Raw genomic sequence first — 25301 nt, forward strand, 5'->3', positions numbered from 1 at the left:
CTCTTCACCGTCAAGAGGGGAGCCACTAAAATGTTTTGCCCCCCCCCCCACAAAAAAGTCTAGAGACTTCAATCTTACAGTGGTGAAGTGATTGCAACTTCAATTGGTGCTGGAGGTAGATGGTAAACATCAAAAGGTTTCTTTTGCCATATTAAAGAGTGACAAACCACTCATCATTGGGTTAAAGTCATGTAACTCACTGGATCTAGTGAATCGAGTACTTACAGTGAATTGTCAAATTACTAATTTTGAGAATGCATATGCTGAGGTTTGAGGGAATAGGAAAACTCAAGGTGCAGCACGAAATCAAGTTACAGCAGCCAAATAGACCAGTGATCCATGCACCTAGAAAGGTACCATTATCCCTAAGAGACAAGGTAAAAGCACAGCTACTGAAGCTAGAGTCCTTAGATACCCTGAATGGGTCCACTCACTAGTAATAGTTGAGAAGAAAGGCGGCTCTCTCAGACTGTGTATGGATCCAAAAGAGAACAAGTATGTTAAAATTAAAAGAGAACACTTTCAGCTGCCTACCAGGGGGGTGATATTTGGGGACATAGCATGGGGCTAAATACTTCTTAAAGCTAGACACCTTCTCAGGGTTTTGGCAGATCAGTCTAGACAAGGTGAGTACAAGACAAGTTTTATTTCTCACATGCGCCAAATACAACAGGTGTAGACCTTATCGTGAAATGCTTACTTACAAGCCCTTAACCAACATTGTAGTTTTAAGAAAAATAAGAGTTAAGAAAATATTTACTAAATACACTAAAGTAAAAAAATAATAGAGCAACAATAAAATAACAATAACAAGGCTATATACAGGGGGTCCTGGTACGGAGTCAATGTGTGGGGGTACAAGTCAGCCGAGGTAATTGAGGTAATATGTACATGTAGGTAGGGTTAAAGTGACTATGCATAGATAATAAACAGCGAGTAGCAGCCGTGTAAAAAAAGGGGTGTGGGGGTCAATGCAAATAGTCCAGGTAGCCATTTCATTAGCTGTTAAGCAGTCTTATGGCTTGGGGGTAGAAGCTGTTAAGAAGTCTTTTGGACCAAGACTTGGTGCTCCGGTACCGCTTGCCATGCGGTAGCAGAGAGAACAGTCTATGACAAGGGTGGCTGGGTCTTTGATAATTTTCTGGGCCTTCTTCTGACACCACCTGATATAGAGGTCCTGGATGGCAGGAAGCTTGGCCCCAGTGATGTACCGGGCCATATGCACTACCCTCTGTAGCGCCTTGCGTCGGAGGCCAAACAGTTGCAATACCAGGTGGTGATGCAACCAGTCAGGATGCTCTTGATGGTGCAGCTGTATAACTTTTTGAGGATCTGAGGACCCATGCCAAATCGTTGTCCGTACGGTAGTCCGTACGGACAACGCTACACAGTTCAGCTGCTCGGCTTTCAGTGATTTTGCTAAACTGTAGGGGTTCAAGTATGTCAGATCGAACCTACTGTACTCATAGTCTAATGGATTAATCGAGAAAGATGTCAGAATAGTGAAACTACTGCTTAAGAAAGCTCTTGACTCAAAGACTGATCCATATCTAGCTTTGTTAATCTACCGGGCTACTCTCCTGGAGAGCTGTTGTTCAACAGGAAACTCAATACTAGGTTGCCAGTACTACTAGAAACAGAAAAGGATGACAAGGCCATTCTTAACAAACAGAGAGAAAAGGGAGTTACACACAGGAGAAATAGGAGACACTTGCTACAGTACATGTACCTGAGTGTGAGCAAACAGACAGGCAAGAGAGTGAAATTACAAGTCAGACAATGTCCAGCCCAGACACTCCTGTGTCAGACAACACCAGGGCAGCCTGTTGAAACAGGACAGTCAGGTAGAGAATGAAAGGCACCTCAGAGGCTGATTGAGGAAATGTAAATGTGTTATTGAAATGCAATGTTCACCATGCAAATGTATTGTAACCAGGTTGTTTATAGAGCATTGTTTTATCTCTTATGGAAAAAAATGTATCTTGATAAAGTGGATGTGGCATATTGTATCTGATGTCCCGATATAATTCCTGCGCAACCCCATAAATAACCCCCTTGACAGGCGCCCTGCTTCGGAAATCCATACACAAAACATTCCATTCAAAAATCTTTTTGGGGCAAAAAGCTGTCATGGTTCTTCCAGGCACCAGAGGGTGGCAGAGACAGCCCTAGAGACTTTCTTTGTTACTCAGGTGTTGCTTATCATTCATTATCCCTTTTAAAAGAGCTGTGTTTTCTGTCCATGTTTGCAGAAGCGTGATTTTGGTTGCTCTGTGTGTTTGTCACCGGAGTAAGTTTCGAGTCCTTGTTGGTTTTTCAGTATTACTGTGATCCTTCCTTTTACCTTATTTTCAGTAAAGTATTTATGTTTATCCTGAACCATTGATTCCTCGTCTGGCCCATTCTCTGTACCTGGGCCCCACGTCACAAAAGCACACTTCTTCTGTTCCGCGGAACACACAAAAAATCTGAGTAAGAACAGGTCTTGTTACTCTCACCGACGTCACCTTACCCAACACTTCCATGATACTCTTCGTGACTTCGAACGAATCCTCCAGGCAACATTGATTCAAAACCCTCACTCCGACTATAAACGAATCTAGGGATTTGTTAGTTTACATCACAACTTAACTTATTTTGTTCCTTTATTTTTCACGACTGTAGCCCTCTCTCTCTCACTCTCTGTACTCTCGTCTTCACCCGACCCACCATTAGTTTCCACCATCTTCCTCCTTCATCCCGTGGGAGCCTCCTGCTGCTCCTTTTTCCTTCTGGTCCTACACTCTACAATGAGACCTGTTTGGCTTGTTATAGACCTGTCATGTTACTAATCTTGATGATGATAATAGCAGGGAAAAAGTGTTGCCAAACATCAACAACAATATTTTCTGTGATATTGCACTTCCCTATACACCTCAAGGTATGGAAATATGTCCATATTAATCATTACTTTATAGTACTGATAGTTTATTCTCACTTAATATACACTCTAGGGACTATAAAAGAGATAATAAATAACTGTACATCAAAGGCAATCACTTTGTGTAATGCTGTAGTTTTTTCAATGGGTGAAGAAGTACATGGCTCTCACTGAAGTAGTGCTGTGTGAGAAGCCTGCCACTAGTCCTAGTAGATAGCACCATCTTGTGGTGTGTAAACTACAAATGAGCAGCAGGTACTGATGAGAATTACAACCCTGGACTATCATAAAATAATAGGCCTTAGGCCTATACATTCTATCTTTCGTTCAAACTGTCCAGTAAAATTCCCATGAACTATGTCTTTCACATCCCCTACTTTTAGCCACTGACTTTTTTAACAGGAAATTCAACAAGTGGTTATTATTAAACATTACCAACATACTGTATTTCTTCAGAGTTTATCATATCATTTCAATGAAACCCATTGTGTTCTTTTTTAGGCAGCTCTAAAGCGTTGTCCATATGGGTTGGAATGTTCAACTGGTTTTGAACCTAGGGGCAAGTAAACCCCCAGCTCCGCTAAAACAATTGACAACCATACTGAACAAAAATATAAACGCAACATGAAACAATTGCAAAGATTTTGCTGAGTTACAGTGCATATGAAGAAATCAGTAAATTTAAATATATGAATTAGGCCCTAATCTTTAGATTTCACATGAATGGGCTGGGGCACAGCCATGGGTGGGCCTGGGAGGGCATACGCCACCCCCTTGGGAGCCAGGCTCAGACAATCAGAATTAGTTTTTCCACACAAAGGGCTGTGAGGCCGGTTGGACGTACTGGCAAATTCTCTAAAACAACGTTGAAGGCGGCTTATGGTAGAGAAATGAACATAAAATCTCTGGCAACAGCTCTGGTGGGCATTCCTGCAGTCAACATGTCAATTGCATGCTCCCTCAAAACTTCAGACATCTGTTGCATTGTGTTGTGTGACAAAACTGCACATTTTAGAGTAGCCTTTTATTGTTCCCGGCACAAGGTGCATCTGTGCAATGATCATGCTGTTTAATAAGCTTCTTGATATGTCACACCTGTCAGGTGGATGGATTATCCTGACAAAGGATAAATTGCGCACTAACAAGGATGTAAACATTTGAGAGAAAAAAGCTTTTTGTGCTTATGGAAAACTTTGTGAGGGTAGCCTCATGATATTTCTCAATATTGGCCTCCATTAATTTGATATTTGAGGGATATAAAATAAAAGTGAACTATACCTGACAAGTATGAGTGGTTTAGGTTAATTTCCCATACTTTGTGGGCTCTGCCTGTCAAGCAGCAAAGGGCGCATTTGCCAATGTACTGTTGGCTGATAATGTTTACTTTGCGAGCTACGGTAGAAACTTTGTAAAGTTAGCTAAACATAGTGTTGGCTAAACATAGGCACTTATCCGACAGGCAACCTTAGCAGCCACAGCCAGCAACATTCATTTTAAATACGTCTTTCAATGGAAGAGATTTATTATTGAGATTTTCAGTTTCTCTGATATAAATCAACAAATCCATATACGCAGCCTGGTCTCATAGACTAGACGTAACAGTAAAAGTAAATCCGGGACCGTAAAAATAGTATGATTGATATGTTATGATTGCTATGGTTAAATATGACAGAAGGTTACGTCTAGCAATCAAAGGTTGCATATTCGAATCTCATGGACAACTTCAGCATTTAGCTAATTAGCAAGTTTTCAACTACTTTACAACTACATAGCATGTTAGCTAACCCTTCCCCTAACCTTTTCCCTTTTAGCTAACCCTTCCCCTAACCTTAACCTTTAATCCTAACACCTAGCCTAGTTAATGTTAGCCAGCTAGCTAACGTCAGCGTAAGCCATCTAGACACCTAGCTAACGTTACCCACAACAACCTGGAATTAGTAAAATGTCATATGTTTAGCAAAATTGTAACATTTGTAGCTTTAGCAAATTCATAACATATCATACAAATTGTAATTCGTAACATAGTAAGTAATAGATGATGGACATCCACAAATGAATACCATACGAAACGTAACATATCATACTAGATGGAGAGTCTCGGGTTCACATACAGAATAATACTAAATGCTGGCTGCACTGCATGGTTTTATTTCTAGGAACACAAGTATATATATATTCATATATATTATGAATACAACAAATACAAAAAACAGTACATAAACCTAACAGACAGGGGTATTACATATCAAGATGAATTTTCAATTTGTTAAATACTTTTATGGTGCGTATTGCTTTTTTGTTTTTACATTTACCGATCATTTCAAAATAATATTTAAATTCTATCTTAAATAATGTGAAGAGGGGTTTGTTCTCTGCCCACTTCATTTTATGAATAAATAATCTTCCATGAAAGATAAAGAAATTAACAATGAAAGTTAAATCAGGGTCCATATCATTTGGATCAAAATAAAACAACATCAGAGTCTCTCAAATTAACATTAATAGTCGTTGCTTTTAAAATAGAATATTCTAGTAACACAAGTGATGAGGAAAACTCAGAACCGGGTCACGTGTGTCTATATCTAATCAGATGCGCTAGGCGGGGTCTGTCCTGCCAACTGCAGTCTAACCTAACGTGAACGTAGCATGCGTGACTGCAGACAGTTTAAAGACAAAAAAAATCTAAATCCTTGATAGACAAGGGTCTTTACTAAATGAACGTATGATTGTTGTTACAATGTATCGTCTCTGTAAAGATATGTTGTTTACATTGACAGAGTGATAGTCAGGCGTCACAGTATTCGCATTATGCTTCCGATCGACGGGGACATTTTTGACTGTATCCAACGAGGGAACATTGATCAGTGTGCACATTTCATTCAACATGATCGATCTATCCTCAAAGAGAAAGGTACGTTTATAGGCCTGCCTATGCATTTTTGTAGTATGCATTAGCCAACAATTTATTGTGCACACATTTGGGGAATTAATGTTATTTTCGAATTTTTTTTTTTATCCAAAAGCCTACCATATTGCAGAAGAGCATTTGTGGAAACCAAGACTGTTCTCAGGACAGGCCTGGTAGATAGATATTGTCGCGTCGGAGTCAATTTTAACAAACCCAACCCTTTTCGTGCACAGCCGGCTATAAAAGTATATGTATCCCCGTGGACCGGTTCGTACATAACACTGTCCATTCAGGCTGCAAAGGCGTCGATTTCCTCTTTAACTCGATTTAATGGCGAGAAAAAAAACAGGGAAAATACGCATACTTTATTTATGAAACACCATGCTAGAGTGGCTAATGCTTGTCCCGGATGTCGCATACTGTTCTTTCTATCAGGTTGCAGCGGTCCTCTTTTTTTTTTTCAACCCTGGGTTGTAGTCATTAGCCCAAACAGTACCGTTTTGCTACTAAAACAGAGTAAGTCCGAAACATTGTAAAAGACTCCAGCCACCCAAGCCATAGACTTTTCACTTTGGTACCGTCTGGCAAACGGTATCGGAGCAACAAGCGCTGAAAAAGCTTCTACCCCCAAGCCATGCTGTGCTGTTGTCTTAGGTCTCCCTTTATGTCGACTTGTGGTGTCATTTGTCGTGATCTGTGTTTTGTCCTACATTTAAATGTTTAATCCCAGCCCCCATCCCCTTCATTGTAAATAAGAATTTGTTCTTAATTGACTTTCCTAGTTAAAGGTTAAATAAAAACATATAAAAAAGAAGGCTGCTAAATAGTTTGGGTACCATTAATTGCCTATCTGCACTGACTCTTGTACTGACCCTATGCACACTCATTATACTATATAGTGTGTTCGGAAAGTTTTCAGACCCCTTGACTTTTTCAACATTTTGTTATGTTACAGCCTGATTCTAAGTGGATTAAATTGTTTTTTTTCCCTCCTCATCAATCGACACTATACCCCATAATAACATTTAGAAACTTTAGCAAAATAAATAAAAACACTTAAACTGAAATATTACATTTACTTAAGTATTCAGACTCTTTACTCAGTACTTTGAAGCACCTTTGGCAGTGATTACAGCCTTGAGTCTTCTTGGGTATGATGCTACAAGCTTGGCACACTTGTATTTGGGAAGTTTCTCCCATTCTTCTCTGCAGATCCTCTCAAGCTCTGTCAGGTTGGATGTGTGGTGTTGCTGCACAACTATTTTCAGGTCTCTCCAGAGATGTTGCCACCACCATGCTTCACCATTGGGATGGTTCCAGGTTTCCTACAGACGTGACGCTTGGTATTCAGGCCAATCTTGGTTTCATCAGACGAGAATCTTGTTTCTCATGGTCTGAGTCCTTTAGGTGCCTTTGGGCAAACTCCAAGTGGGCTGTCATGTGCCTTTTACTGAGGAGTGGCTTCCATTTTGCCACTCTACCATACAGGCCTGATTTGGTGGAGTGCTGCAGAGATGGTGTCCTTCTGGAAGGTTCTCCCATCTCCACAGAATAACTCTGGAGCTCTGTCAGAGTGACCATAGGGTTCTTGGTCACCTCCCTGACCAAGGCCCTTCTCCCCCGATTGCTCAGTTTGGCCAGGCGGCTAGCTCTATGAAGAGTCTTGGTGTTTCCAAACTTCTTCCATTTAAGAATGATGGAGGTCACTGTGCTCTTGAGGACCTTCAAAGCTGCAGAACTGTTTTGGTACCCATCCCCAGATCTTTGCCTCGAAACAATCCTGTCTCGGAGCTCTAGGGACAATTCCTTCGACCCCGTGGCTTGGTTTTTGCTCTGACATGCACTGTCAACTGTGGGACCTTATGTAGACAGGTGTGTGCCTTTCCAAATCATGTCCAATCAATTTTTACCACAGGTGGACTCAAGGATGATCAATGGAAACAGAATGCATCTGAACTCAATTTAGAGTCTCATAGCAAAGGGTCTGAAATACTTATTTAAATATGGTATCTGTTTTTTATTTTTAATAAATTAGCAAAAAATTCTAAACCTGTTTTCACTTTATCATTATGGGGTATTGTGTGTAGAATGATCAGGATTTTGTTTTTCACATTTTTTTTGAATAAGATAACTGCACTGTACAGTGAGGGAAAAGTATTTGATCCCCTGCTGATTTTGTACATTTGCCCACAGACAAAGAAATGATCAGTCTATAATTTTAATGGTAGGTTTATTTGAACAGTGAGAGACAGAATAACAACAACAAAAATCCAGAAAAACGCATGTCAAAAATGTTATAAATTGATTTGCATTTTAATGAGGGAAATAAGTACTTGAGCCCCTTTCAATCAGAAAGATTTCTGGCTCCCAGGTGTCTTTTATACAGGTAACGAGCTGAGATTAGGAGCACACTCTTAAAGGGAGTGCTCCTAATCTCAGCTTGTTACCTGTATAAAAGACACCTGTCCACAGAAGCAATCAATCAATCAGATTCCGAACTCTCCACCATGGCCAAGACCAAAGAGCTCTCCAAGGATGTCAGGGACAAGATTGTAGACATACACAAGGCTGGAATGGGCTACAAGACCATCGCCAAGCAGCTTGGTGAGAAGGTGACAACAGTTGGTGCGATTATTCGCAAATGGAAGAAACACAAAATAATTGTCAATCTCCCTCGGCCTGGGGCTCCATGCAAGATCTCACCTCGTGGAGTTGCAATGATCATGAGAACGGTGAGGAATCAGCCCAGAACTACACGGGAGGATCTTGTCAATGATCTCAAGGCAGCTGAGACCATAGTCACCAAGAAAACAATTGGTAACACACTACGCCGTGAAGGACTGAACCTGCTGCGCCCGCAAGGTCCCCCTGCTCAAGAAAGCACATATACATGTCCGTCTGAAGTTTGCCAATGAACATCTGAATGATTCAGAGGACAACTGGGTGAAAGTGTTGTGGTCAGATGAGACCAAAATGGAGCTCTTTGGCATCAACTCAACGTGTTTGGAGGAAGAAGAATGCTGCCTATGACCCCAAGAACACCATCCTCACTGTCAAACATGGAGGTGGAAACATTATGCTTTGGGGGTGTTTTTCTGCTAAGGGGACAGGACAACTTCACCGCATCAAAGGGACGATGGACGGGGCCATGCACCATCAAATCTTGGGTGAGAACCTCCTTCCCTCAGCCAGGGCATTGAAAATGGGTCGTGGATGGGTATTCCAGCATGACAATGACCCCAAACACACAGCCAAGGCAACAAAGGAGTGGCTCAAGAAGAAGCACATTAAGGTCCTGGAGTGGCCTAGCCAGTCTCCAGACCTTAATCCCATAGAAAATCTGTGGAGGGAGCTGAAGGTTCGAGTTGCCAAATGTCAGCCTCAACCTTAATGACTTGGAGAAGATCTGCAAAGAGGAGTGGGTCAAAATCCCTCCTGAGATGTGTGCAAACCTGGTGGCCAACTACAAGAAACGTCTGACCTCTGTGATTGCCAACAAGGGTTTTGCCACCAAGTACTGTCATGTTTTGCAGAGGGGTCAAATACTTATTTCCCTCATTAAAATGCAAATCATTTTATAACATTTTTGACATGCGTTTTTCTGGATTTTTGTTGTTGTTATTCTGTCTCTCACTGTTCAAATAAACCTACCATTAAAATTATAGACTGGTCATTTCTTTGTCCGTGGGCAAACATACAAAATCAGCAGGGGATCAAATACTTTTTTCCCTCACTGTATATACAGTGCCTTCAGAAAGTATTTACACCCCTTGACTTTTTCCACATTTTGTTGTGTTACAAGGTCGGATTAAAATGGATTTCATTGTAATTGTTTTGTCAACGATTTATACAAAATAATGTAATGAGGTAGAAAAAAAAATATATATATATATTTTGATTACATAAGTACTCAAGCCTGGAGTTAATACATGTTACAATCACCTTTTGCAATGATTACAGCTGTGAGTATTTCTGGGTAAGTCTCTAAGAGCTTTGCACACCTGGATTGTACAATATTTGCACATTCTTTTAAAAACCCTTCCAAGCTCTGTGAAGTTGTTTGCTGATAATTGCCAGACAGCCATTTTCAAGTTTTGCAATAGAGTTTCAAGCCAATTTAAACTGTATCTTGGCCACTCAGGAACATTCAATGTTGTCTTGGTAAGCAACTCCAGTGTATATTTGGCCTTGCGTTTTAGATTATTGTACAGCTGAAAGGTGAATTTCTCTCCTAGTGTCTGTTGGAAAGCATACTGAACCAGATTTTCCTCTAGGATTTTGCCTGTGCTTACCTCTATTCTGTTAATTTTTATCCCCAAAAACATTCTAGTCCTTGCCAACGACAAGCAAACCCATAACATGATGCAGCCACCACCATGCTTGAAAATATGAAGAATTGTACTCAGTGATGTGTTGGATTTGACCAAAATATAACGCTTTGTATTCATTTCTTTGCCACATTGTTTGCAGTTTTACTTTTGTGCCATATTGCCAACAGGATACATGTTTTGGAATATATATCCTTCTTGTCACCCTGTCATTTAGGCTAGTATTGTGGAGTAACTACAATGTTGTTGGTTCTAAGCTGACATATGGAATTGTTTTAAGAAGGTCATACCATGGATCATTTAGGTATTTGATTTGGAATTGTAGGACCCCTTTAGGTATCAAAAAAATATATTTAAAAAAAGATTTTAAATATACAATTTGGCCTTTACTACTACAGTATAGCCCATAGAAGTGCATCGAATAACACATTCATTAAAAAAGACAGTCACAAAACTACCGACGTACTTCCATTCATTTATATGGGTTGCCTTTAAACGAGTCCCGTGTCATTTTTGGGGGGGTCATAGAGCAAAACGTGAGAGTCTCCACTTTCTATAGATGGGTTTGTTTGTAGGCCAAACTGTTCGGATCCTACAGACGTTTTTGTGAGAAGACAGTTTTAAGGATGTCTCCTGGTCTGACAAACAGCGCTGTAGCTCTGACACTTTCCACCGCAGATGCGGAAGGGTGACATAGGCGGATACGGTGGATTGAGATGCAGCCCATGCAAAGAAAGAAACGTCCCTTTTTCAGGACCCTGTCTTTCAAAGATAATTCATACAAATCCAAATAACTTCACAGATCTTCATTGTAAAGGGTTTAAACACTGTTTCCCATGCTTGTTCAGTGAACCATAAACAATTAATGAACATGCACATGTGGAACGGTCGTTAAGACACTAACAGCTTACAGACGGTAGGCAATTCAAACTTAAGACACTAAAGAGGCCTTTCTACTGACTCTGAAAAACAACAAAAGAAAGATGGCCAGGGTCCCTGCTCATCTACACGAACGTGCCTTAGGCATGCTGCAAGGAGGCATGAGGACTGCAGATGTGGCCAGTGCAATAAATTGCAATGTCCGCACTGTGAGACGCCTAAGATAGCACTACAGGGAGACAGGACGGACAGCTGATCATCCTTGCAGTGGCAGACCATGTGTAACAACCCCTGCACAGGATCGGTACATCCGAACATCAGGAACGCACGAGTTACACCAGGAACGCACAATCCCTCCATCAGTGCTCAGACTGTCCGCAATAGGCTGAGAGAGGCTGGACTAAGGGCTTGTAGGCCTGTTTTAAGGCAGGTCCTCACCAGACATCACCAGCAAATCTGGTGCAGTCCATGAGGAGGAGATGCACTGCAGTACTTAATGCAGCTGGTGGCCACACCAGGTAGTGACTGTTACTTTTGATTTTGACCCCCCTTTGTTCAGGGACACATTATTCCATTTCTGTTAGTCACATGTCTGTGGAACTTGTTCAGTTTATGTCTCAGTTGTTGAATCTTATGTTCATACAAATACTTACACATGTTAAGTTTGCTGAAAATAAACGCAGTTGACAGTGAGAGGACGTTTCTTTTTTTGCCCGAGTTTATACAGTTGAAGTCAGAAGTTTACATACACTTAGGTTGGAGTCATTAAAATACGTTTTTCAACCACTCCCCAAATGTCTTGTTAACAAACTATAGTTTTGGCAAGTCGGTTAGGACATCTACTTTGTGCATGACACAAGTAATTTTTCCAACAATTGTTTACAGACAGATTATTTCATTTATAATTCACTGTATCACAATTCCAGTGGGTCAGATCTTTACATACACTAAGTTGACTTTAAACAGCTTGGAAAATTCCAGAAAATTATGTCATGGATTTAGAGCTTCTGATATGCTAATTGACATCATTTGAGTCAATTGCAGGTGTACCTGTGGATGTATTTCAAGGCCTACGTTCAAACTCAGTGCCTCTTTGTTTGACATCATGAGAAAATCAAAATAAATCAGTCAAGACCTTGGGTATCGACCCCTCCCTGTGCAACTGGGTCCTGGAGCCGCCCCCAGGTGGTGAGGGTAGGACACAACATCTCCACCCCGCTGATCTTCAACACTGGGGCCCCACAAGGGTGCGCTCTCAGCCCTCTCCTGTACTCCCTGTTCACCCATGACTGCGTGGCCATGCACGCCTCCAACTCAATCATCAAGTTTGCAGACGACACTACAGTGGTAGGCTTGATTACCTACAACGACGAGATGGCCTACAGGGAGGAGGCGAGGCCCTTGGAGTCCGGTGTCAGGAAAATAACCTCACACTCAACGTCAACAAAACAAAGGAGATGATCATGGACTTCAGGAAACAGCAGAGGGAGCACCCCCCTATCCACATCGATGAGACAGTAGTGGAGAAGGTGGAAGGTTTTAAGTTCCTCAGCGTACACATCATGGACAAACTGAAATGGTCCACCCACACAGACAGTGTGGTGAAGAAGGCGCAATAGCGCCTCTTCAACCTCAGGAGGCTGAAGGAATTTGGCATCCTGAGAGCATCCTGTCGGGCTGTATCGCCGCATGGTACGGAAACTGCCCACAACCGTAAGGCTCTCCAGAGGGTAGTGAGGTCTGCACAACTCATCACCGGGGGCAAACTACCTGCCCTCCAGGACACCTACATCACTCGATGTCACAGGAAGGCCAAAAAGATCATTAAGGACAACAACCACCCGAGCCACTGCCTGATCACCCCATTATCATCCAGAAGGCGAGGTTAGTACAGGTGCATCAAAGCTGGGACCGAGAGACTGAAAAACAGCTTCTATCTCAAGGCCATCCGACTGTTAAACAGCCATCACTAACATTGAGTGGCTGCTGTCAACATACTGACTCAAATCTCTAGCCACTTTAATAATAACAAATTGGATGTAATAAATGTATCACTAGTCACTTTAAACAATGCCACTTTATATAATGTATACATACACTACTCATCTCATATCTATATACTGTACTCTATACCATCTACTGCATCTTTCCTATGCTGCACGGCCATTGCTCATCCATATATTTATATGTACATATTCTTATTGATTCCTTTACACGCGTGTGTGTGTGTGTGTGTGTGTGTGTGTGTGTGTGTGTATATATAAGGTAGTTGTTGTGAAATTGTTTGATTACTTGTTAGATATTACTGCACGGTCAGAACTAGAAGCACAAGCATTTCGCTACACTCGCATTAACATCTGCTAACCATGTGTATGTGATCAATAAAATTTGATTTGAAGTGGTAGGCCACACAAGCTCACAGAACGGAAGCGCAGAGTGCTGAAGCATGTGTCTTCGGTTGCAACACTCACTACCGAGTTCCAAACTGCCTCTAGAAGCAATGTCAGCACAAGAACTGTTTGTCGGGAGCTTCATGAAATGGGTTTTCATGGCCGAGCAGCCGCAGACAAGCCTAAGATCACCATGTACAATGCCAAGTGTCGGCTGGAGTGGCGTAAAGCTCGCTGCCATTGGACTCTCTCACGCTTCAGCATCTGGCAGTCCGACGGACAAATCTGGGTTTGGCGGATGCCAGGAAAACGGCACCTGCCCCAATGCATAGTGCCAACTGTAAAGTTTGGTGGAGGAGGAATAATGGTCTTGGGCTGTTTTTCATTTTCGAACTATCAGGCCAGGGGTGAAAATACAGACTGCTGCAATCTGATTGGCTTAACGCGGTACTTGGATTAACGCGGTACGTGACATCCAGGACTAGCAATAGCCACTCTAGCATGGTGGTGGAAAATGGTGTTTCATAAAGAGTATGCATATTTCTTTTCATTTTCTCCCGCCTTCTTGAGTTGAGGAGGAAACCGACTTTGGGCTAACCATACGGTAGCCTATTCTAAGGGCACGTCCGGGTAGTGTGCATAAATTATCATACCGTTATTCTAGGGAATTTGTTCTTAACTTCTGTAAGAAAATGCTGAATAATAAGCATGTCAGAGGTGATCATACTGAGATGATTGTTGTCAGAGCTTTTCCAGAAGCCTTTTTCACACAGCTATCGCTTTGCAGCATCAAACATGCATGAGCAAATTGCTTTGTTACAGGCAGCAGAGATTGGTTATAACACATTATATATATATATATATATAATGTGTTATAACCAATCTAATCACTACTGGCCATATTCCGCCTAGTTTAAAATCATACAAAATGTAAGGTCCAGCGTTCCATCACAGTTCCAGAATGCATCACCACTCACTGTTCTTAGATGACTGCTGAAAGCTGACTGCTGATGTCTCCTGTTGGGATTTTGTCATGTTGAGGGACCTTGTCTGTTTTATCAGTGATCTGAGATGAGTAGTTAGTCTATCCTTTCAGACATCTCCTGTGACAGTATGGCAGGAAGTCACAGCAGCTAAAAAGACTGGTATAGAGACAATAGTAGGCCTACTGCTCTTTAGGTGGTTAGGTTGGAAGTGACTATCTGTAAGTAATAAAATAAATGTGATCATTTACAGTTATAGCACCCTAATCATCTTTGTGTGTCGGTCTGTATTTGCGTCTGTGTGTAGGTTGGGGTGGTTTCACCCCTCTCCACTTTGCGGCCCTCCAAGGTAACCGTTCGATAGTTAACCTGTTGCTAAGCAATGGAGCTGACCCCAACCTGACCTGTGATGCAGGAATGACCGCCTTCCATTTAGCCTGCAGGTCGGTAACACTACCTGTCTCCTACCACGTCAGTATCTGCAGATTTTAATGGATTGAATAGGTCCCCCTATCCAGTCCTATTAGATCTATGGAAAGGGACTAGTGGAAAAGTGTTGGGCCCCTGGAGCATCTAGAAATGCCCCTGTCTCTCCCTCTTCTCCTTGAAATGTGTACTCGTACACTCCCCCTCATGGATGTAAAAGGAATGGACTGGTGGAAGAAATATGGTGGAACCTCCCTCCAGCCTGTGCTTACATCAGTCCAATGCCTTGAAATCCTTGAGGGGGAGTGAACAAGTGCAAATCAAATTTTATTGGTCGCATACACAAATTTAGCGGGTGTAGTGAAAAGCTTGTGTTCCTAGCACTAGTAAAGAATTAATTGTACTATTAATGCTAGTAATTATTATTGACGGTAATGTCTGTCTCTCCAGGCATGGTAATGTATATGTGATGCACCAGATTATGCAGCATGGAGCTGATCTACGCATGGTAGACCATCAGGGAAAAACCGCCCTACACCATGGAGTGTCTGGAGGCAACATGTAAGGACACACACACACACACACACACACACAGACCTACATGATATTACACAAACACGTGTGTGTGTGTATGTATGTGTGTATATCTATCTATCTATCTATATCTCAGCAAAAAAAGAAACGTCCTCTCACTGTGTTAACTGTGTTTATTTTCAGCAAACTTAACATGTGTGAATATTTGTATGAACATTATAAGATTCAACAACTGAGACATAAACTGAACAAGTTCCACAGACATGTGACTAACAGAAATTGAATAATGTGTCCCTGAACAAAGGGGGGTCAAAATCAAAAGTAACAGTCACTACCTGGTGTGGCCACCAGCTGCATTAAGTACTGCAGTGCATCTCCACCTCATTGACTGGACCAGATTCGGCAGTTCTTGGTGGAAGAGTGGGGTAACATCTCACAGCAAGGCACCTGCAAGTTCCCGGACAATTCTGGGGGGAATGACCCTAGCCCTCACCCTCCGCTCCAACAGGTCCCAGACGTGCTCAATGGGATTGAGATCCGGGCTCTTCGCTGGCCATGGCAGAACACTGACATTCCTGTCTTGCAGGAAATCATGCACAGAACGAGCAGTATGGCTCATTGTCATGCTGGAGGGACATGTCAGGATGAGCCTGCAGGAAGGGTACCACATGAGGGAGGAGGATGTCTTCCTTGTAATGCACAGCGTTGAGATTGCCTGCAATGACAACAAGCTCAGTCCGATGATGCTGCGACACACCACCCCAGACCATGATGGACCCTCCACTTCCAAGTCAATCCCGCTTCAGATTACAGGTAATGCTCATTCGTCTGGTGATAAACGCGAATCCGACCATCACCCCTGGTGAGACAAAACCACGACTCGTCAGTGAAGAGCACTTTTTGCCAGTCCTGTCTGGTCCAGCGACGGTGGGTTTGTGCCCATAGGCGACGTTGTTGCCGGTGATGTCTGGTGAGGACCTGCCTTAAAACAGGCCTACAAGCCCTCAGTCCAGCCTCTCTCAGCCTATTGCGGACAGTCTGAGCACTGATGGAGGGACTGTGCGTTCCTGGTGTAACTCGGCAGATGTTGTTGCCATTCTGTACCTGTCCCGCAGGTGTGATGTTCGGATGTACCGATCCTGTGCAGGTGTTGTTACACGTGGTCTGCCACGATCAGCTGTCCGTCCTGCCTCCCTGTAGTGCTGTCTTAGGCATCTCACAGTACGGATATTGCAATTTATTGCCCTGGCCACATCTGCAGTCCTCATGCCTCCTTGCAGCATGCCTAAGGCACGTTCACGCAGATGAGCAGGGTTCCTGGCCATCTTTCTTTTGGTGTTTTTCAGAGTCAGTAGAAAGGCCTCTTTAGTGTCCTAAGTTTTGATAACTGTGACCTTAATTGCCTACCAGCTGTAAGCTGTTAGTGTCTTAACGACCGTTCCACAGGTGCATGTTCATTAATTGTTTATGGTTCATTGAACAAGCATGGGAAACAGTGTTAAAACCCTTTAGATCTGTGAAGTTATTTGGATTTTTCCTAATTATCTTTGAAAGACAGGGTCCTGAAAAAGGGACATTTCCTTTTTTGCTGAGTATATGTATGTATGTATGTATGTATGTATGTATGTATGTATGTACTACTGTTAAAAAGTTTGGGGTCACTTAGAAATGTCCTTGTTTTTGAAAGAAAAGCACTTTTTTGTCCATTAAAATAACATCAAATTGATCAGAAATACATTGTAGACATTGTTAATGTTGTAAATGACTATTGTAGCTGGAAACGGCAGATTTTCTTTATGGAATATCTACATAGCCCTTTCTTCTGAAACTTGTCAGTCTATTTTTGTTCTGAGAAATAAAGGCTGTTCCATGCGAGAAATTGTGAAGAAACTGAAGATCTTGTACAACGCAGTGTACTACTCCCTTCACAGAAGAGCACAAACTGGCCCTAACCAGAATAGAAAGAGGAGTGGGAGGCCCTGGTGCACAACTGAGCAAGAGGACAAGTACATTGTTTCTCAAACTAGACACTAGACGCCTCACAATAGTGATAGGCTGGCTCGTTCGGCTCAGCTCACCAAAAAGAGCCGGCTCTTTTGGCTCAAGAATGGCTCCAAAAAAATATGTTTTGTATTTTTTTCAAGTCAAACAGTTTGCGATAGCTTGACTATGATAGGTGTTAAAACAATTCTAATTAAATTATTTAATGAAAATCATACTCTACCTTAACCACAATGTATTTAAAAATGCATTGGTTTGTTATGATAAAGAATGCTATTAAACATTTGCATTTAAAGTATAACTTTTTAATGTATATAAACAAAGTACGAATACAATTTGAACAGCATAAGAGTATTGCACCATAAAGAAATAACAATTTGCAAAACTGCAGCATCCCACAAATTGAAATAAATGTAAAAAAGGATGCTATTACACATGTGCATTTAAGTAGAACTTTTTGAATGTATATAAAAAGTGCATATAAATGTAACAATTCAAAATGAATACAATCTGAAAAACATAATAGAATATTGCACCATATCAAAGAAAAATAAATAACAACGTGCAAACTGCAGCATCTCACTTAAAACATTAAACTGGTCCCTCTCTTCTTTATTGCCATGTTATAACCAGCAGCACACAGCAATGCTGACCATATTTTGCTTTTATGAGAGATTTGCATTCAGAAATGGAAGCTACTTCACTTGAGGGGCTAATGCGGTTTCTTCTCTCAGTAATTTTGTCCCGTTTCCGAGAAGACCCTCTGAGGGAACGGATGTGGCCACTATGCAGTCTCCCTGTCGTGACTTTGTCTACCCACGGCTTACTAGAGGCATTGTTCTTCCACCAGATCAGAAGATCTGCAGATCTTTCAGAACTAATTTGTGCGCTTGAGCATTTAGGCCTATATTTTATTTCTTTTTTCGTTCTTTGAATTAGTTAATTCTATTCATTTAAATATTTGGATGATTCATATCTTAATTTTATCATATTTTAAGATTTGGCTCTTCTGATTTCCGAGCCGGCTCCCAACGTTCACCTACAAGAGCCAGCTCTACCTCACAAGTCCTCAACTGGCAGCTTCATTAAATAGTACCCGCAAAACACCAGTCTCAACGTCAACAGTAAAGAGGCGACTCCGGGATGCTGGCTTTCTTGGCAGAGTTGCAAAGAAAAAGCCATTAAGATGGGCAAAAGAACAGACACTGGACAGAAATATGGCTTTTTCTTTGCAACTCTGCCCTAGAAGGCCAGCATCCCGGAGTCGCCTCTTCACTGTTGACGTTGAGACTGGTGTTTTGCGTGTACTATTTAATGAAGCTGCCAGTTGGAGTTGTGAGGCGTCTGTTTCTCAAACTAGACACTAATGTGTTGTGCACTGGGGCCTCACACTCTTCTTTCTATTCTGGTTAGAGCCAGTTTGCGCTGTTCTGTGAAGGGAGTAGTACACAGCGTTCAATGAGTTCTTCCGTTTCTTGGAAATTTCTTGCATGGAATAGGCTTTATTTCTCAGAACAAGAATAGACTGATGAATTTGAGAAGAAAGGTCTTTGTTTCTGGCCATTTTGCGCCTGTAATCGAACCCACAAATGCTGATGCTCCGGATACTCAACTAGTCTAAAGAAGGCCAGTTTTATTCCTTCTTTAATCAGAACAACAGTTTTCAGCTGTGCTAACATAATTGCAAAAGGGTTTTCTAATGATCAATTAGCCTTTTTAAAATGATAACTTGGATCAGCTAACACAACGTGCCATTGGAACACAGGAGTGATGGTTGCTGATAATGGGCCTCTGTACTAGAGGTTGACCGATTTAATCGGCATGGCCGATTTTCAAGTTTTCATAATCGGTAATCAGCCTTCTTGGACAGCGATTACATTGCAATCCATGAGGAGACTGCGTGGCAGGCTGACCAACTGTTATGCGAGTGCAGCATCAAAAGGACCTTGTGGCTGCAAGGTGCCAAGGTAAGTTGCTAGCTGGCATTAAACTTATCTTATAAAAAACAATCAATCTTCACAATCACTAGTTGATATTTGTTAGAGCAGTCTGACTGAGCGGTGGTAGGCAGCAGCAGGCTCGTAAGTATTCATTCAAACAGCACTTTACTGTGTTTGCGAGCAGGTCTTAGCAATGACTTCAAGCCTATCAACTCCCGAGATTAGGCTGGCAATACTAAAGTGCCTATAAGAACATCCAATAGTGGAAGTTATATGAAATACAAATGGTATAGAGCGAAATAGTCAACGTGTCATAATTCCTATAATAACTACAACCTAAAACTTCTTAACTGGGAATATTGAAGACTCGTGTTAAAAGGAACCACCAGCTTTCATATGTTCTCATGTTGTGAGCAAGGAACTTACTCTTTAGCTTTTTTACATGGCACATATTGCACTTTTACTTTCTTCTCCAACACTGTGTTTTTGGCATTATTTAAACCAAATTGAACGTTTCATTATTTGAGACTAAATAGATTGTAATATATTAAGTCAAAATAAGTGTTTATTGTTCATTCAGTATTGTTGTAATTGTCATTATTATAAATATATATAAAATTGGCCGACTAATCGGTATAGGCTTTTTTTTGGTCCTCCGATAAATCGGTATCTGCGTTGAAAAATCATAAAATCGGTCAACCTCTACTTTGTATGCCTATGTAGGTATTCCATAAAAATATGTTTCCAACTACAATAACCCAAACTTTTGAACGGTTGTATGTATGTATGTATGTATGTATGTACAGTTGAAGTCGGAAGTTTACATACACTTAGGTTGGAGTCATTAAAACTCGTTTTTCAACATCTTCTGTGTGCATGACAAGCAATTTTTCCAACAATTGTTTACAGACAGATTATTTCACTTATAATTCACTGTATCACAATTCCAGTGGGTCAGAAGTTTACATACACTCAATTAGCATTTGGTAGCATTGCCTTTAAATTGTTTAACTTGGGTAAAACGTTGCGGGTAGCCTTCCACAAGCTTCCCACAATAAGTTGGGTGAATTTTGGCCCATTCCTCCTGACAGCTTGTAACTGAGTCAGGTTTGTGGGCCTCCTTGCTCACACACGCTTTTTCAGTTCTGCCCACAAATTTTCTATAGGATTGAGGTCAGGGCTTTGTGATGGCCACTCAATACCTTGACTTTGTTGTCCTTAAGCCATTTTGCCACAACTTTGGAAGAGTGCTTGGGGTCATTGTCCATTTGGAAGACCCATTTACGACCAAGCTTTAACTTCCTGACTGATGTCTTCAGATGTTGCTTCAATATATCCACATCATTTTCCTCCCTCATGATGCCATCTATTTTGTGAAGTGCATCAGTACCTCCTGCAGCAAAGCACCCCCACAACATGATGCTGCCACCCCCGTGCTTCACAGTTGGGATGGTGTTCTTCGGCTTACAAGCCTCCCCCTTTTTCCTCCAAACATAACGATGGTCATTATGGCCAAACCGTTCTATTTTTGTTTCATCAGACCAGTGGACATTTCTCCAAAAAGTACAATCTTTGTCCCCATGTGCAGTCGCAAACCGTAGTCTGGCTTTTTTTAATGGTGGTTTTGGAGCAGTGGCTTCTTCCTTGCTGAGCGGCCTTTCATGTTATGTGGATATAGATAATTTTGTACCCGTTTCCTCCAGCATCTTCACAAGGTCCTTTGCTGCTGTTCTGGGATTGATTTGCACTTTTCGCACCAAAGTATGTTTATCTCTAGGAGACAGAACACGTCTCCTTCCTGAGCGGAATGATGGCTGTGTGGTCCCATGGTGTTTATACTTGCGTACTATTGTTTGTACAGATGAATGTGGTACCTTCAGGCGTTTGGAAATTGCTCCGAAGGATGAACCAGACTTGTGGAGGTCTACAATTCTTTTTCTGAGGTCTTGGCTGATTTCTTTTGATTTTCGCATGATGTCAAGCAAAGAGGCACTGAGTTTGAAGGTAGGCCTTGAAATACATCCACAGGTACACCGCCAATTGACTCAAATGATATCAACTAGCCTATCAGAAGCTTCTAAAGCCATGACATAATTTTCTGGAATTTTCCAAGCTGTTTAAAGGCACAGTCAACTTAGTGTATATAAACTTCTGACCCACTGGAATTGTGATACAGTGAATTATAAGTGAAAAAATCTGTCTGTTAACAACTGTTGGAAAAATGACTTGTCATGCACACAGTAGATGTCCTAACAGACTTGCCGAAACTATAGTTTGTGAAGAAGAAATTTGTGGAGTGGTTGAAAAATGAGTTTTAACGACTCCAACCTAAGTGTATGTAGACATCCGACTTCAACTGTATGTGAACCCTTTGAAATTATCTGGATTTCTACATAAATTGGTCATAAAATTAGATCTGATCTTCATCTAAATCACAACAGACAAACACAGTCTGCTTAAACTAATCTTAAACTTAATAACACACAAATTATTGTATTTTTCTTGTCTATATTGGAATACATAATTTAATCACAGTGTAGGTTGGAAGAAGTATGTGAACCCCTAGGCTAATGACTTCTCCAAAACCTAATTGGAGTCAGCTAATGTGGAGTCCAATCAATGAGAAAAGATTGGAGATGTTGGTTAGAGCTGCCCTGCACTTCAAAAAACTCACATAATTTGAGTTTGCTCTTCACAAGAAGCTTTGCCTGATGTGAACCATGCCTCGAACGAAAGAGATCTCAGAAGACCCGAGATTAAGAAATGTTGACTTGCATAAAGCTGGAAAGGTTTACAAAAGTATCTCTAAAAGCCTTGATGTTCATCAGTCCACGGTAAGACACATTGTCTAAAAATGGAGAAAGTTCAGCACTGTTGCTACTCTCCCTAGGAGTGGCCGTCCTGCAAAGATGACTGCAAGAGCACAGCGCAGAATGCTCAATGAGGTTAAGAATCCTAGAGTGTCAGCTAAAGACTTACAGACATATCTGGAACATGGTAACATCTCTGTTGATGAGTATACGATACGTAAAACACTAAACAAGAATGGTGTTCATGGGAGGACACCACAGAAAAAACCATTGCTGCACATCTGAAGTTAGCAAAAGAGCATCTGGATGTTCCACAGTGCTACTGGCAAAATATTATGTGGACAGATGGAACTTAAGTTGAGTTGTTTGGAAGGAACACACAACACTATGTGTGGTGGGGAAAAAAGGCACAGCACACCAACAACAAAACCTCATCCCAACTGTAAAGTATGGTGAAGAGAGTATCATGGTTTGGAGCTGCTTTGCTGTCTCAGGGCCTGGACAGCTTACTATCGTTGATGGAAAAATGAATTCCCAAGTTTATCAAGACATTTTGCAGGAGAATGTAAGGCTATCAGTTCACCAATTGAAGCTCAACAGAAGTTGGGTGATGCAACAGGACAACGACCCAAAACACAGAAGTAAATCAACAACGGAATGGCTTCAACAGAAGAAAATACTCCTTCTGGAGTGGCCCAGTCAGAGTCTTGATCTCAACCCGATTGAGATGCTGTGGCATGACCTCGAGAGCGGTTCACACCAGACATCCCAAGAATATTGCTGAACTGAAAGAGTTTTGTAAAGAGGAATGGTCCAAAATTCCTCCTGACCATTGTGCAGGTCTGATCCGCAACTACAGAATGTTTGGTTGAGGTTATTGCTGCCAAAGGAGGGTCAACCAGTTAAGTCCAAGGGTTTACATACTTTTTCCACTCTGCACTGTGAATGTTTACACAGTGTGTTCAATAAAGACATGAAAACGTATTATTGTTTGAGTTATTAGTTTAAGCAGACTGTGTTTGTCTATTGTTGTGACCTTAGATGAAGATCCGATCAAATTTTATAACCAATTTATGCAGAAGTACAGGTCATTTCAAAGGGTTCACATACTTTTTCTTGCCACTATATGTGTTGTGCATCAGTGACATATGATGTCAAGACATGACATATGTCATGCGCACACACACACACACACACACTACACACACTTACCCTGCGTCGTGTCTCCCAGTGTTGCAATGCAGTACCTGTGGGAGACGGGAATGTTCAGGTGGTGCGATGGAGACATGTACAATGTCACACCTCTACACCTGGCTGCTGATGCTGGCAACACCGAGGTGGTTCGCTACCTGCTTCGAAACAAGGTGAGGTGTACACACTTACTTGCTTGGAGAGTAAGTCTAATGATGACTTCCATGTTCCTCTTCTATTGGGGAGTTTCGCTATGGAGTTTACCTTACAGAGTTAGGTGTGTCACAATAATATCTCCTTTCTCCTGAAGTGTGCACTCATTCACTATTTCCCACAAATGTAAAAGCATTGAATTAGTGGAGGCATAGGAAAGTGGGGGTTCCACCATATTTCCAGTCAGGTCTGTTCATATCAGTGGAGGGAGGTGAACAAGTGCACAATCTCTGTAACATGCGCTGCTTGCTGAAAGAGCTGGAGCCCGATGGAGCACTTGGCTGCAGTACCCTTCAACTTTTTAGGATTGCTGCTGCACTATTTAAAATACACTGCTCAAAAAAATAAAGGGAACACTAAAATAACACATCCTAGATCTGAATGAATTAAATAATCTTATTAAATACTTTTTTCTTTACATAGCTGAATGTGCTGACAACGAAATCACACAAAAATAATCAATGGAAATCCAATTTATCAACCCATGGAGGCCTGGATTTGGAGTCACACTCAAAATGAAAGTGGAAAACCACACTACAGGCTGATCCAACTTTGATGTAATGTCCTTAAAACAAGTCAAAATGAGGCTCAGTAGTGTGTGTGGCCTCCACGTGCCTGTATGACCTCCCTACAATGCCTGGGCATGCTCCTGATGAGGTGGCGGATGGTCTCCTGAGGGATCTCCTCCCAGACCTGGACTAAAGCATCCGCCAACTCCTGGACAGTCTGTGGTGCAACGTGGTGTTGGTGGATGGAGCGAGACATGATGTCCCAGATGTGCTCAATTGGATTCAGGTCTGGGGAACGGGCGGGCCAGTCCATAGCATCAATGCCTTCCTCTTGCAGGAACTGCTGACACACTCCAGCCACATGAGGTCTAGCATTGTCTTGCATTAGGAGGAACCCAGGGCCAACTGCACCAGCATATGGTCTCACAAGGGGTCTGAGGATCTCATCTCGGTACCTAATGGCAGTCAGGCTACCTCTGGCGAGCACATGGAGGGCTGTGCGGCCCCCCCAAAGAAATGCCACCCCACACCATGACTGACCCACCGCCAAACCGGTCATTCTGGAGGATGTTGCAGGCAGCAGAACGTTCTCCACGGCGTCTCCAGACTCTGTCACGTCTGTCACATGCTCAGTGTGAACCTGCTTTCATCTGGGAAGAGCACAGGGCGCCAGTGGCGAATTTGCCAATCTTGGTGTTCTCTGGCAAATGCCAAACGTCCTGCACGGTGTTGGGCTGTAAGCACAACCCCCACCTGTGGACGTCGGGCCCTCATACCACCCTCATGGAGTCTGTTTCTGACCGTTTGAGCAGACACATGCACATTTGTGGCCTGCTGGAGGTCATTTTGCAGGGCTCTGGCAGTGCTCCTCCTGCTCCTCCTTGCACAAAGGCGGAGGTAGCGGTCCTGCTGCTGGGTTGTTGCCCTCCTATGGCCTCCTCCACGTCTCCTGATGTACTGGCCTGTCTCCTGGTAGCGCCTCCATGCTCTGGACACTACGCTGACAGACACAGCAAACCTTTTTGCCACAGCTCGCATTGATGTGCCATCCTGGATGAGCTGCACTACCTGAGCCACTTGTGTGGGTTGTAGACTCCGTCTCATGCTACCACAAGAGTGAGAGCACCGACAGCATTCAGAAGTGACCAAAACATCAGCCAGGAAGCATAGGAACTGAGAAGTTGTCTGTGGTTACCACCTGCAGAACCACTCCTTTATTGGGGGTGTCTTGCTAATTGCCTATAATTTCCACCTGTTGTCTATTCCATT

At 42.2% G+C, this 25301-nt stretch overlaps 1 protein-coding gene across 4 annotated transcripts in view; it reads left to right on the forward strand.

Moving 5' to 3' along the window:
* The first annotated feature begins 5533 nt into the window (after positions 1-5533).
* LOC106576865 (putative ZDHHC-type palmitoyltransferase 6) overlaps positions 5534-25301 on the forward strand; it is a 29712-nt gene continuing 9944 nt past the window's right edge. For 2 of the 4 annotated variants that reach the window (XM_014154364.2, XM_014154365.2), the window contains exons 1-4: positions 5534-5831; positions 14716-14851; positions 15285-15395; positions 23351-23483. In XM_014154364.2, coding sequence (XP_014009839.1) covers positions 5729-5831; positions 14716-14851; positions 15285-15395; positions 23351-23483 — 483 coding nt within the window. In that variant the 5' untranslated portion in view covers positions 5534-5728. The remainder of the gene's footprint in view (positions 5832-14715; positions 14852-15284; positions 15396-23350; positions 23484-25301) is intronic. The other 2 variants (XM_014154367.2, XM_014154368.2) reach the window with 2 other exon arrangements.

The sequence above is a fragment of the Salmo salar genome, chromosome ssa18 (genome assembly GCF_905237065.1).
Source record: "Salmo salar chromosome ssa18, Ssal_v3.1, whole genome shotgun sequence".
NCBI classification, from domain to species: Eukaryota; Metazoa; Chordata; class Actinopteri; order Salmoniformes; family Salmonidae; genus Salmo; species Salmo salar.